The sequence below is a fragment of the Ictidomys tridecemlineatus genome, chromosome 1, assembly GCF_052094955.1.
Source record: "Ictidomys tridecemlineatus isolate mIctTri1 chromosome 1, mIctTri1.hap1, whole genome shotgun sequence".
NCBI classification, from domain to species: Eukaryota; Metazoa; Chordata; class Mammalia; order Rodentia; family Sciuridae; genus Ictidomys; species Ictidomys tridecemlineatus.
The window spans coordinates 183,696,583-183,711,093 of record NC_135477.1 but is presented as its reverse complement, the minus strand read 5'-3'; the positions used below and the strand labels follow the sequence as shown (position 1 = coordinate 183,711,093).

General features: G+C 50.3%; 1 protein-coding gene across 7 annotated transcripts in view; it reads left to right on the top strand.

The window, feature by feature from the left end:
• Positions 1-688: 688 nt before the first annotated feature.
• The window catches only part of Drd1 (dopamine receptor D1), a 93,563-nt gene continuing 79,740 nt past the window's right edge, over positions 689-14,511 (top strand). For 2 of the 7 annotated variants that reach the window (XR_013440232.1, XR_013440229.1), the window contains exons 1-2: positions 856-1,749; positions 1,864-5,176. Coding sequence is in view for 2 of the 7 variants with exons in the window: in XM_021732327.3 (XP_021588002.2) it covers positions 2,334-3,671 (1,338 nt within the window). In the remaining 5 variants the exon portion in view is untranslated. Of the gene's footprint in view, positions 820-855; positions 1,750-1,863; positions 5,251-14,511 lie in introns of those variants that run through there. The other 5 variants (XR_013440242.1, XR_013440236.1, XM_021732327.3 and 2 more) reach the window with 5 other exon arrangements.

Below are 14,511 nucleotides of genomic sequence, written 5' to 3'. Positions count from 1 at the left end.
ATCCTGACCTGTGAGGCACTGCTGGGGGGTGACAAGGAATCCTGGGAGCTCTACCAGGCCTTCCTGTGAGCATCTTGCTCTGTCCACTACATTAGGTAGTTATTAGTTTGTGGCTTCTGGTTCTAGACTCAGTTAATTTGAAAGAACACTCAGGCAGAGGCCAGGCCACAGGCTGGGTGCCTCCTTAGCTTTGGAAATTGCCCTGGCCTGGCGCCTGCACCTCCGGAGCACCCTCTCCTACCCTGCCAAGCGGAGCTGAGCGGTCCTAGGTGCAGGGATTGTGGTACAGAACCGAACGTCATCAGGACGGTGTCTGGGACACAGGCTGCTCAGCAAATGCCTGTCTCTTCTCTCTGAGAGTCAGGTTTGCCGCTAGCTTACCTGGACACGGGAGGACACCTGTTCACGAATGGCGAACCAGCCGAAGGAACTTCCCGTCCTTATCGGCTTTTAGGGGTATTTCAAGCAGAGGAGTACCAAGTGAGGGAGATGGCGCCTCCCCTTGCCCAGGTTTTCAGGCAGTAACCGCCCAGGAGGAACAGAAGGAGGCGCTGGTCCTTTGCAGATTCCGGGCCAAGGCGAGGGAGGTCGAGACCCGGAGGCACTGCGGGCTCGGGAGGCCGCAGGCGCCGGCAGAGGGCGCCCCGGGCCCACGCAGTGGAGCGCGTGGCGCTCGGGTTGGGCGCTCGCGGGCCACCGGCACCGTCTGCAGACCGGCGTTGACCGCAGCCTGGGATGCGCGAACCACTGGGCTCTCGCGCGAAGCCAGCGCCCTCCGGGCGCAGCCGCACCGCCAGAGCGCCGCGCTTCCCGACCGCGGTGAGTACCCGCGCCTCCCCGACAGGTCGCAGGCTAGATCGGCGCGCTGGGACGCGGCTGGGGGGACGAGCGCGCCTGTGGTTGTGTTTGGCGTGCGTGGGGGAAGCCACTGGCTCTGGCTCGGGGTTTTGGGTCGAGTTTGAGGTTGACCCCTAGAGGCGTGGGACGTCAGGCCAAGCTTCGCGTACAGGCGACTTAGGGTTACTTGAGGTTTTCATGTTGGGATTTGTCCCGAGGGCCTTGCTGCGTACAGTCCAGGGGTCCAGGAACTGGCCAGGTAACCAGTGAGCGCAAGCGCTCACCTGGGCGTCACCCACCCCCTTTGCAGCAGCATCATCCAGGGGAACCACGTGTGGCTGTCACCCAACTCTGCCTGTCAAGCGCAGCCCGCCCCTAGGGCAGGGGAGGGAACGCGGGGGCCGGGAGGGCTGTGCCCCGTGGGAACCCAGCCGGACTGAGTGCCTGCCCGTGCCAGCTCGGCTCTCTGTGCCTCGCGTTCCCACAGCCTCCTGAGAGGCAGTGGGCAGCGCTGTAAGGAGGCTCAGGGTCCTCCCCGAGGGGGTGAAGGCCGCCCCAGGGCGCCCAGGCTCTGGGCTGCAGGAGGGGGGGAGCAAAACTGCCCCAGGGACTAGTCCTGGGGTGCCCTCTCCCAGGGAAGCTTCAGGAGCCGGTAGCCCTTTTCTTGGTTCCAGTCGCTTGGAACTGTCTCTAGGGGCTTCTGACAGCGGGGCGGCGCCTCCCCTCCTGGGGCCTGGCCCAGGGTCCCTTTCACTGACCCGCCCCGGCAATCTTTGCGCAGCCGGAGCCGAACTCCCGCTGCGAGCGGCTGGTCGGACTCTGGCGCGCTTCCTGGGCTTTGTGGAGTCAAGGCGCCTTGCGAAGTCCACTTTCCGAGCTCCGGGGGCTTTGAGAGAGAGGATCCAAGGCAAGGTAGGTGGCTTTGACAGGGTCGCCCAGCTAATGACTGGATTGGGTTTGACAGTGAGCAAAGATGCGATCTGCTGAAGTCTTGTAGAACGACTGTGTTTTTCCTTTGCTTTTTAGGGCGTTTAGAGAGCTGCAGAGGAGAGAGAGGGGCTTGGAGGAACAAGACATGTATTTTTATCTGCGTCTCAAAAGAGGAGAATTCTCTGTCCCCACCAGAGAGGCTGCAACCCGGAACTGTGACTGCAATTGACTGGCACAGCAGAGGCCTGGGAGTCTCAGGGTGGATGACTTAGAATATGTGCTAAAAAGCCAGTGCTTTCCTTGGGGAATTTAGGGGCCAACTGGTGGTGGTGGTGACTGTGACCTGAAGTGAAGGAGTCAGAAGACAGCTAAGGGAACAGCGGGAAGGGACAGGGGGCTGCCCTGGACTCCCCCTGAAGCTCCTGCTGCCCCTCTCTGATGGAATGCTGGTGAGGTTCTCTGCCAGGGGAGCCACTGGTGAGTGGAACAGTGGGGTCTGACCGACCCTCATCCCTGTTTAAGAACTGGAGGGGTGTCGGAGCCCTGAGGCTCTCTCCTTCTGGAAGATGGCTCTGAACACTTCCACCATGGATGGTGCCGGGCTGGTGGTGGAGAGGGACTTCTCCTTCCGTATCCTCACAGCCTGCTTCCTGTCACTGCTCATCCTGTCCACTCTCTTGGGAAACACTCTGGTCTGTGCTGCTGTCATCAGGTTCCGACACCTGCGATCCAAGGTGACCAACTTTTTCGTCATCTCTCTAGCAGTGTCAGACCTCTTAGTGGCTGTCTTAGTGATGCCCTGGAAAGCTGTGGCTGAAATTGCTGGCTTCTGGCCCTTTGGGTCCTTCTGTAACATTTGGGTGGCTTTTGACATCATGTGCTCCACTGCCTCCATCCTCAACCTGTGTGTGATCAGTGTGGACAGGTACTGGGCCATCTCCAGCCCCTTCCAGTACGAGAGGAAGATGACTCCCAAGGCAGCCTTCATTCTGATCAGTGTGGCGTGGACTCTGTCTGTCCTCATCTCCTTCATCCCCGTGCAGCTCAGCTGGCACAAGGCCAAGCCCATAAGCCCCTCCGATGGCAATGCCACCTTCCTGGAAGAGACCGAGGACAACTGTGACACCAGATTGAGCAGGACATATGCCATTTCATCCTCCCTGATAAGCTTTTACATCCCGGTGGCCATCATGATTGTCACCTACACCAGTATCTACAGGATCGCCCAGAAACAAATACGGCGCATCTCAGCCTTGGAGAGGGCAGCGGTCCACGCCAAGAACTGCCAGACCACCACAGGGAATGGGAAGCCTGTCGAGTGTTCTCAATCAGAAAGCTCCTTTAAGATGTCCTTCAAGAGAGAGACTAAGGTCCTGAAGACCCTGTCCGTGATCATGGGGGTGTTCGTCTGCTGCTGGCTCCCCTTCTTCATCTCAAATTGCATGGTGCCCTTCTGTGGGTCTGAGGAGACCCAGCCCTTCTGCATCGATTCCATCACCTTTGATGTGTTCGTGTGGTTTGGGTGGGCTAATTCCTCCCTGAACCCCATCATTTATGCCTTTAATGCTGATTTTCAGAAGGCATTCTCCACTCTCTTAGGATGCTACAGGCTGTGCCCTACATCGGGTAATGCCATAGAGACAGTTAGCATCAATAACAATGGGGCCGTGGTGATTTCTAGTCATCATGAACCTCGAGGCTCCATCTCCAAGGAGTGCAATCTGGTTTACCTGATCCCACATGCTGTGGGGTCCTCTGAGGACCTGAAGAAGGAGGAGGCAGGCGGAATAGCCAAACCACTGGACAGGCTGTCCCCAGCCCTGTCAGTCATATTGGACTATGACACTGATGTCTCTCTAGAGAAGATCCAGCCCACCACACACAATGGACAGCATCCAACCTGAGCTCCTGGGTGAGCCCAGCCACGCGCAGGCAATCTGAGAGCTGGAGGAGATTTTTTTTTGGGGTTGCTGCTAAGGTCTGGTGGGACTGAGACGTCAGGGGGACCTCTGCCCTTTTGAACAGACAACCAAGTTTATTTTCAAATACATTCCACTGTATTTTCCGTGGTTTTCATTGCCCATCAAACAGGGATACATGGGAGCCAACAGGGACATGTCTTTGGCTTCAGAATCATTTTTGAAACTTATCTTAGGATTTTAAAAATAGGGCAAAGAATCAGCAATGAACAGCTTCATTAAAATCAAAGCTTTCCGAAGGGTTGAGTTTGCTGTATACAAACAGGTGCTAAAACTGTTCCAAGCAAAGTTTTCAGATTGTAAAGGTAGGTGCATGCCTTCATCAATCATTTCTAAAAAATAACCGAGCCTTACAGTAGGAATGACAATGCTTTTTTTTTTTTTTTCAGAATGGAGAGATGTTTTGTTGATATTGGTTTTATTTATTTATTGTATTATATGGATATTTTGAATTTATCATAATAAATCTATATTTATCATATTTAATAGGATACACTCGAGTTATCTGAGCTTGAACTGTCCATTGAACTAGCACTTTAAAAAACAGTGAAGCAAACACAGAGTGAGGTTGCACAGGCTCATGAGCAACTTCTGGAACCAGCGCAGACTGACAGGACCTGCAGCTGGGATGGTCCCTTAGGATGCAGGGACTTGAGTAAATCCAAGGTGAGAAGGACAAATGCTGCGAAGGCTATTTTTTAGTCTAAAAAGATTGTGAAATTTTTTTAAAAAGCATAGCTACTCGTGTGTTTAAAACGTGGCCAAGGCTGGTCCCAGGAGCGATTGCAGTTGCGAGGGGCCAGCTCAGCCCTCCGGATACCTCTTAGGCGGCTGGGAGGTGCAGGAGGCTTTGTATTTATGTAAAATAGCTGGCTTCTGGGCTCCTCTCACTGCTCTGCTTGTGTGTCCCAGAGCTTTTCTGAGCCAAATGGCTGTCCCAGGTGGAATGATGCAGGAGGACAGTTTGCTGGGTTCTGTGTCGCAGCCGCCCCACCAACGGACCCAGCTGGAACCCTGTGTCTTCACCTTCCCAGCTCAAACCCAACTGCTCAATCGGGCTCCTCCCTTTGTGTGCTTTGATCTGAGTGGAGGACCCATTTTTTTTTAAAGGTCTTTAAATGTTAATGGTATCCTAATTAAGGAGCAGTGCCTCATTCTCGGTGTTAAGTGCCCCTAAGCCACAGCGGCCCTGCTCACAAACGATGTTCCTTTCTCTGAGCCTGGGGATCCTGTCACACCTGGATTGTGGAAAGCACCACCACAGCCTCCCCAGCTGCTCCCTTCCTGGCTAGTGTGGGGGTCCCAGTGGGGATGTGGAAATGTTTACAGTCTTCTCCAGATAAGCATTTGACTGATACGGAGATGACATTGGTACAAAGGACAGACATCTGCTGAAAACCCTCCCGCATCGGGTCTGTGACTTCTGTACTGTGAGTGTTTCTTTCATTTTGCTGCCTGTATGCTTTCTTACATCTAATAAAATTATTTTGTGAACTCAAATCAACCCTGAATGAGCTGTGTTGCATTTGTTAAATGCATTTTAAAAACTAGACTATTCAGGTATACAAGTAAGAAAACAAGGACATTTCCAAGTACATGTTACTTTTTTTTTTTCAAATTGGAAATTTCTGTTTTATATGTCATATTCTGCCTTTGAATATTTAAGCAGAAAATGTTTTCTGATTTGTTCTCTCTCTCTCCCCCTCTCTCTCTCTCTCTCTCTCTCTCTCTCTCTCTCTCTCTCTCTCTCTCTCTTACTTCTGTCATATTTTTTTTGAAAAGATATCTTTCTTCATTTGTGGAATTACCCTGTTTTTCAAATTTGAAAATTATGATATTGGCTTTTTCTTTCCAAGACCCTATTTCATATAAGGCAAAAATTTTAGCCGGGCACAGCCAAGAATTTTTTTTTTTTCCAGAAAAGACTGCAGCTTGTTATGGGTTTGAGTGGACCCCTGGCTAGGAGGGACCTCTGTATGTGTGGTATTCATTTAAAAAGTCAATTATAACAGGACTTTTTTTTTTTTTTCTGGAGAGAAGATGCTGTTGTTATGCTGGGCTTATCAAATGCCTCACAGGGCTCACCCCTAGGTCCTGCTTCCGAGTTAGCTGATATGCTTAGTTTTTTTTTTTTTTTTTTTTTTTAATCCCCAGGAAGGAGAGGGCTCAGCAGCAGGTGAAACTCAGGGTTCAGTTTACTTCTCGGGACATCCCAGGGCAGATGGTGTTTTAAGTCCCACATCAGCCTTCCCAGTATCTGACAATCACACCCCCAAGGAGAGCCCAGGAAGCACCACACCTTTGCTTTCTGCCTCCTAACTTTCTGAATATCTGCTCTTTAAAATTTAATTTTATTCTTAAATCAGAAACACAAGCCACAGTGCTCAGGCAGAGTCACCGAAACACGGAATGAAAACCTTCACTGAGCCAAATAGTGAAAATGGGTGCTTTATTAGAAATGATATTAAATAATGGTAACATTGAGCACACCTTGAGTGAGACTATACTCTGGGTTCCCGGCATATTGGATTGACTAAGGGCATCTTATAAAGTGTTAATTCTACTGAGCGAATCTTCCAGATGATTTGATTTCCAACTAAAAGCAAAATTACAGTAGGACTTTCATTTTTACTTCTAGCTCTGGCCATGAGCCTTATGCTGACTGTGTGTGAAACATTTTACCAGGACAGAGATGATTTTTGACAACTGCTCTTTCCCTGTGTCCACCTAAGAAGCTGTCCTTCCTCATGGCATGCAAGGCTCTTGCTAGTGACCGACAGACACAGTAGGGAGACTGAGCTTCCATTGGTAGATCTGAGGTTTACTCAGGAAAGTCCTCGGTTTCCCTTGGGATCTCTGCAGGTCATGTCTTCTGAGTCTCAGTTGAGCTGATCGGTTAAATGGAAAGAGCAGAACTTCTCCATTAGCTTCTTTTTCAGAGGAGCTCCCCACTCCAGAAGCAAGTCGATCTGTCATCCAACATTGGTGATTTTCTGAACCCTCCCTTCTCTCTGATTTCTCATGATTTCTCCTCAGGCAGGGCTAGCAGCATCTTAGTGTATCTCTGCTTTCCACATCCCAAGCCCCTGTTCAGGGAGCCAGCCTCTTGGGGCCCTGGGATGCAGGAGGCAGAGGCTTAGTTTCAGATAGACAAGAGCTCCCTGCAGGGACCACCTGCAGTCCATATGAACTAAGTCAGCCTCTCTGAGACTGGCCTGTGGTGCAATAGAAATAAACATGCAGATCCCTGAGGTGACAATGAACCGGCATCTGGGAGAGCCCCTGCACCAAGTCCTGGGCTCGCTGGTCCTTTCAGGATCCCTGTTCTGAAGAAGGGATCCACCACTTAATATCTGTTGCACCAGTAACAATGGACCTGCTGTCTTTTCACAGATTTGCCTGGTGGAGCGGAAGTGACTCTTAGGGGACATGTGGTTTGGGATTCTCCAGACACCATCATCTTTACTGTGGTGATCTGGTATCCCAGAAGCAAGGGGCTTTGTACCTCTGCATGGTTAAGAACGTTGATTGAAGTTAGGGACTGACTGAATAAACCTGTGCTCCATGTTTTAGTTGATCCATCTCCTTATCTTGCAGAGATCGTTTGAGGAATAATGAGTGAGTTGTTGGCCTGCCGATTCTGGGCTGCTAAGTGTAGGGCCGGCTAGTCTACATGACCTGGTCACTGTTGTCCGTTGAAGGAATTAACTGGGGAGATCACCAGCCTTTGATACCCTCTAGATTGCATGTACCTCTTTGGATTTGTTTGTGATTCCCTGGATAGAAAACATGGTAAAACAGCCTGTTTACTTTCTAGAGGATTGAGGATATGGTGAGCATTACAGCACAAACTACATTTCTAAGATTTCACTACCAGGCCAATCTGCACGGCCTTCTGTCACATTAAATAACTTCCATGGGATGCACAGAATTAAAAAGGCAGCATTTGGACTTTAGTCTGTTACATCATTCAAGATTTGGGAGTTGTAATTTAAATAGCAGAGGCTCAAGAATAATCTCTGATTTAAAAGGGCTTAACTTTCTAATCACTATGAGAAAAATCTACAAAACCAGCTAGAATTTTTCTTGTGTTCAGAGAACAGACTGGATCAGCTCTCAAAACTGGTAAATTTTTTTCAATATTGCAAAGGATCTGCTCTGAGCCATGTCCTCAGAACTGAGGTCCCCCTTCCTCCAGCCTCCTGGAGCCCAGATGCTGTCCTGTGGCAGGTGGAGGTGGACCTTAGGAGGGCTGAGTGGTAGGCAGGAAGTTTCATTTCACTGAAACTCACAACGATGCTAACTCATATCCCTTGAAAGTAAGTTTTCTTCATCTCTACTGATGGGAGTAGATGAGATGATTTCTAGGCTCTATTCTGCTTTGAGATGATGAGATGCGAGAGATGTTTGGGGCCAAGTCTGACTGTGAGAGGTTCCCCTGGATGGAATTCCCAAGGAAGGCCCCATTCTCTTTGCTATGGGAAAGCTAACATAGGGATGGAAAATGCAAACAGGACCCCGATGTGCCTTTGCTTGCCCTTCTTCAATGGCCCCCAGACTACTTTCAGGAAAAAATAAATGGAACTCATTCAAGGCCCCTGGTGATCTGGCGCCTGTGGTCTCTGCAGCCTCACGTGCTGTGGTTACCCCATGGCACTGTCTTGTGGGCCTCCTGAGCTTTGGGCTGTGGAGTCCTTTCCAGTTTTCACGCCTTTGCACATGTCCTGGCCCCTGCAGGATGCCTTCCTGCTGCCTCTGTTTGCCCATCCCTGCTCGTCCTCAAGTTCACAGGGATTGAGAGGCTCCTAGGCATGCCCGAGAGAAGCTTCCTGGTTTGCTGTGCCTCCACGCCCCTGGCCTCTTTCCTGAGGCCTATCTCCTCACAACCCATCATTCTCCCTGGGTCAGGAGCAGAGGGGACAAAGCTGTCTGATTTCAAAGCCTGTTCTTTAACTGTGACCCGTTCTGTTAATCAGAATATAGTTCTAACTAAACAAGTCACTTCTCGAGGGGATTCCAAGTCACTTCAAATATTGGTGTATTAGAAACACCTGTCACTGACACAAGCGTTCATGAAATATGGGGGGAATGGTCTGATGAACCCCTGTGGACCAGTCCTGTTCCCCAGCCTCAAACACTAGTCAGATGTGGTGCGCGGTCTCAGACAGAGTTGGGTGAGCAATGGTAACAGGAGGTACGTGTCTTTGGGTGGAGTATAGTGTTTAAGACAAGCAGAATTTTAAGGCATTTAAATTTCAAAAACACGACCTTGTGGAATTCAAGGGTAAGAAAACAGAGAGAAGGTCCATTTAAGGGCAGAAATGTTCCTATGCTTGCAGGTCAATTTGGTCAGTGTAGACTTCCTCAGTTTGTGTCCACAAACATTCCTCCACCCCTGCCTGGTTCAGCTCTATTTGGGAGCCGGTGATGGCGGGAGAGGAAGTTCATGGAGAGCTGCTGGGGCCCCAGGGGAACTGGGCACAGGCTTGGGCAGTCGGTGGCAGCAGCAGGGGTGAGAATGGCTGGGTAGGAGCAGAGTGTCTGCAAACATGGAGCCGGGGAAACGTGCTGGGTGAATTTTCTGGATGTCTCTCCATCATTGGAGAGACAAAGGCTTGGCTGTCAACTTACTTGATTGCTTTGGGGTGGTCTCCTCTGCAGAAGCCCCTGTGGAGGGCACCTAGAAGATGAACCTGGTCACTTGATGATCACTGAGTGTGAACAGGAGCCCCTCCCTCCTCCACACCCTTATTCCAGCCACCTGCACTTTTAATCACGCTCAAATGCACTGTGGTGACACCTTTGCTTCTCTTCCAAGTTGGACCCCTTGTTTGAGGCACATGTCAGGTGTGAGCCTGGTGGAGCCCTTCCCTGGCCCTTCCTTCTGCAGCCTGGCAGTCCCTGCAGGGCCATGTCCTGGCTGTGACCCGTGACTCCTTGCTTCCTGCAGCACTGTATTGCCAGTGCCCAACACAACCAGCACATAGTAGGCACCAAGTGAATACTTTGTTAGACAAATGAGTGCATTAGTAACTATACAGAAGGTCTAGGTAGGTGTTAGACACATAGCTTCATTTTTCACCATGGGGGTGACTCTGCTGGGATTTTGAGAGCTGACTTTTTCTGCTAAATTAGGTTTCTCCATCATTGATACAGTCTCAGGAAATAATTAAATAGCATTTAAATGGCAAGCGGGGGCTCTCGTATCCTTATGTCTGGATAGCGATTCACCTTTTTACACGGAAGAGAGAGGAAATGTTAACCAAATGTCACAAATGTGTCCCCAGATTATCTCGTGCACACACGCTGTGGAGACTGAGTTTCTGGGTCAGATGGATTCAGCATAAGCATGTTGACTGTGATTAAGGTAATGGCCGGCCCAATTCTAAGATGGGTTTAATGCACAGTACTGTTAAACTGGGGAGGGAGTGTGCCCACCACGATTCTGCCAAAGCAGCTGTGGCTTTTTGCTAGCTTGATGGTGTGGTCTCTCTAAAATGGTGTGTTCATCATGGGCATAAGAGGATTAAAGAGGAGCCACTCTTAGAGGGAACCAGGGGCATAAGGTGATCATTTCAGCCTGTTGAAAAAGCCCGACCCTAATGCTTTCAGGGGAAAGGGAAATTGTAATGCCATTTTTTGGACTAGCATCTGTTGGCATCAATATTGAAATGAAAGCTTATTTGCTTGCTCATGGGACTGAGCAGCTTAGAATGTCTCACCTGGATGAAGCTCTGTCCAGCAGCAGAGCCCCTGGACTGGGGGAAGGAAGGAAGTGGACGCTTTCCTGTCCTGTTCACAGCATGTAATGTGATAGGACTAGGGGAAGGGGACTTTGACAGGTGCAACCACATTTTAAAATGTGCACATGATGGGACCCAGCTTAGTTCCCCCAGTCTACTCTTCACACCTCCTCGCCCGTTTACTCAGAGACAGTGTGTTTAGGTGCACATGACAGCCTTGCTGGTAAAAGCCAAAGGGAGACAACCTAGGTGTCCAGTAATGGGGGAAACAATAACTAAAATGTAGGGCATTGTGGGAGTTCAAGGAAATGTCTTCTCCATCCTCTGAGGGCTCACTGGGCACAGTGGTGCCTGCCTGTAATCACAGCAGGTTGGGAGGCGTAGGCAGGAGGATCTCGAGTTCAAAACCAGCCTCAGCAAAAGAGAGATGCTAAGCAAATAAGTCTCTAAATAAAATACAAAACAGGGCAGGGGATGTGATTCAGTGGTTGAGTTCCCCTAAGTTCAATCCCAGGTATTGAAAAAGAGAGTGAGGTGGCGGGGGTGGGGGGGATATTATAGAGGAAACAAGGTGTATAGATTTATGGACGGCCTGGAGACCATCACAAAGTAAAATTGCCCTCCAGCCAATGTGATTCTGATGCTGATATGACATAACCTTTTCCAGTAGGGAGGGAGGCGTGTAGACAATTTCGGGGGGTGGGGGGAGAGTAATGAACTTGGAGAACATGTAATCAAGTGTGCTTGGCCCACAGGATGGATAATGGGTGAGAAATGGTTCTCTATGGGACCAATAGAGAGGACGCTGTCAGCTGTGTTGAGAGACCTCGGCTTCTCCTCCTGGGGAGGGAGTTTAGTTAGTGGAGCTCAGGGAAGGGATGGAGGTAAGCGCTTTTTCTTTTGGCAGTTCTAGACGTTGGCACCGGAGGGCGCTGTGAGGAGAGCTCTGTGCCTGGAGGTGGAGTGGGGCAAACTGGGAAGGCCCAGTGACTGTCCTGGGCGGGAGTGGGGGAGTGGGGGAGTGGGGGAGTGGGGGGGGTGGGGGGAGGTGGGGGGGGTGGGGGGAGGTGGAGGGGTGGGGATCCTAAGCCCCCTCAGGACAGAAAACATTTGTGGTTGGGGGATCACGTTCTGATTCCCAACACCGTCCATAGTATGTGGTAGTTAAAAAGAATGGTGGATTCAAATACACTACAAGGAAGAGTTTTTATGACGTATAATGAAGTGGAAAGGCAGTTTGCAAAACAATACAATGTGATTGTTTTTATTTTTAAAAAGCGTAAGAAGTATTTATTTTTATGCAAATACATAGAATGAGATGAGGAAAAGGGGCCCCTCAGCTGACTAAATAACAGAAGTAAATAAATGAACAGGTCTTGCACAGAAGATTCCAGGCAAACGCCCTTAAGTGTGGGCTGCCGGGGGTGGGGGGGGGACTGCGCCCTCTCTGGTTGAGCTTGGGGAGGAGCCCGAGATGGGGGCCTTTGCTTTTCCTTTGCTCGTGTCTTGGTTTTCACAGGAAGCTGGCACGTGGGTATATCACGGGGTAGCTTCCGCAGTGGTCTCTAGGATGCATTGCTGACCGGGTCAGGTGAGGTAAGCTCTTGTCATGGTCACTGTGCTGATGGGGAGTCAGGCTGGGGAGGGCAGTGGAGGAGGGTAGCCAGGGCTCAGGCTGTCCTGGAGAAAAGGCCAGCAGTGAGCACCGTCCGTCCCTGAGCTCCTCTGTGGACAGCTCCTGGCCTGGCTGAGGTTCAACTGGTCAACTGGCTGGTGCAGAGCAGGACCCAGAGATGGGGCCCAGGTCCGCCCCGTCACAGGACTCCTCGCCACACTCTGGAGTCTTGCTTTCTTCATACACAAGGTCCTTTCCTACTGAGCTTCCTCAGAGCCGAGGATCAGAACAATTTTGTGGATCAAATGCATTTCATTTAGAAAATGGCAGACGGTGCGGCCTTTACATAGGAGGAAACAGGTTCCCTGCCCAGCTTCTGGGGAACTTTGGGAAGAATTCTTGGTGGTGGGGCTCAGGTTGGGGGTCAGTGGGATCTTCTTTCAAGCCCTCTATTCTGCCCGGAGGACCCCCTGGGGGAGTTGCTATTTCAGGCCTTTAGAGACCCCCAGAAGTCCCTATGCTCCAGAGCCTGTTGGCTCACACCAGGTAAGACCCCCCTCCCCATGTTCTTCTTAACTACTAGGAAGACATTCATAATTCTATAAAAGCAAGAGTCTATCACCTTTAAAAGGCCAGGGAGTGAGTTAAACACAAGGGCCACCCTGACCATCACTGGCAGAGTGGGCCTGGCCTGCAGTGCCCCACAGGCTGCAGTGCAGGCCAGCAGGTCTCCAGTGGTAATGTGGAGGTGGAGCCTCCTGGGAGGGGTTAGGCCACGGAGTGTGTCCTTAAGGGAGTTGCTGTCACTCTCATGGGACCCAGGCAGTTCTGAATCCTTGTTGGCACGTGATCGCTTCTTCTACACGTGCCCCTACTATTGTGATGCCACACACCGGGAGATCCTCACCAGAGGCTGAACAGATGGGGCTGCCCAGTCTCAGACTTTCAACTTCCCCAAAACTGTGAGCTGCATAACCTCTTTCTCTATAAAGTACACAACCTCAGGTATTTTGCTATACCAAATGAAAATGTATCAATAGATTAGTACAATGGTGAATAGGCAGTTGTGGAGAGAGAGGTTGTTAAGTGGAAGGCGTTAAATTATTTCAAACACAAGTTTGTATGGGAGAGGTCTTTGGTCCTCCTCTCAGCAAGACCGAGTTCCCTGCTGTGGAGAGACTAAGGTTGTGTGTCATGCGGACTCAGTTGAGGCCCCTCTGGCATCACAGTAACCAGCCATGACAAGGGAGCCGTCAGCTTGATCATTTTTGGTCTTCACCTTGATGTATTTGACAGAGATTCCAAATTCACCAGAGAAGGAGGTGGGACAGTGAGGGTGCAGGGGCAGGGAGACTGGTGGAGGGAGAACCTGTGGAGTCTCAGAATTAGAACTGGCATCTGACTTTTAAAAAATAGTTTATTTTAGAAAAGCTTTATATTTACAGGAGAAGATAACAGAGAGTTCCCACATACTCCACACCCAGGGTTCCTTATTTTTAGTACTTTATATAAGGATGTCTGCAATTAATGAACAAATACTGACAGGTTATTATTAACCCAAATCTGTAGTTTAATCAGCTTTCCCTAAGGTCATGTCCTGTCTCAGGATCCATCGAGAGCACCACATACCGCTGGCCACTGCGCCTCCCTGGGCTCCTCCTGACTGTGCCTGCAGTCACCGGGTGACATGCCTAATCTGTGTAGGACAGTTACTTTCCCCCTCCCCTTGGACACTGTACCTTGAAAGACACCACTGTTTGCAGCTCAGACAAAAGTGTGGTTTTGTCTATGTGAACTGTGTCAGCTTCTGCATGGGACATGCGTCCACTCCCCTGGGTTTGTTTATTCAGTGACCTCTCTAGGTAAGCATGCATCATGGACGTTTGCGTTGTATTTGGAGTTATAATCCCTTGGTAATTTATTTTGTTCCTCGAATCACCAAGCTGGGGCTCTTGGGAGCCCTGTTTGTTGGCTCCTGGGTCCCTCTGATATCCTTCCATCACTGTGGGATTGATTTTTTTCCCTGGTACATTTTTGTGCTTCAGCTCATCTTGTGTGTTTCTTGCCCCAGCTGTAGAATCAGCCCCTCCTCGAGGACCCTGGCTGCTTCCACTGAGAGTGGTATTAGAGGCCAAGACCTGGGCACCAGGTGTGCTCATGGCTCCTAGTGCCCTGCTTTGGGGCTCTCTTAGCCGACAGAGCAAGGAAACATGTGCACCTATTAACCTGTGTATATATACATACTAGGAAGTAGCTTCTGGGTGGCCGTTTTTATCAAGTTAAACGTGATTTCCTATTGGAAATTGGAATCGGCCCATGACTCCCGTTCAAATCCATTACCCTGTGGGCATTCCAACTCTCTCCCCCTGTTTACCTGCACTTCCCACTCTAAGAGGCAGGCAGCTGG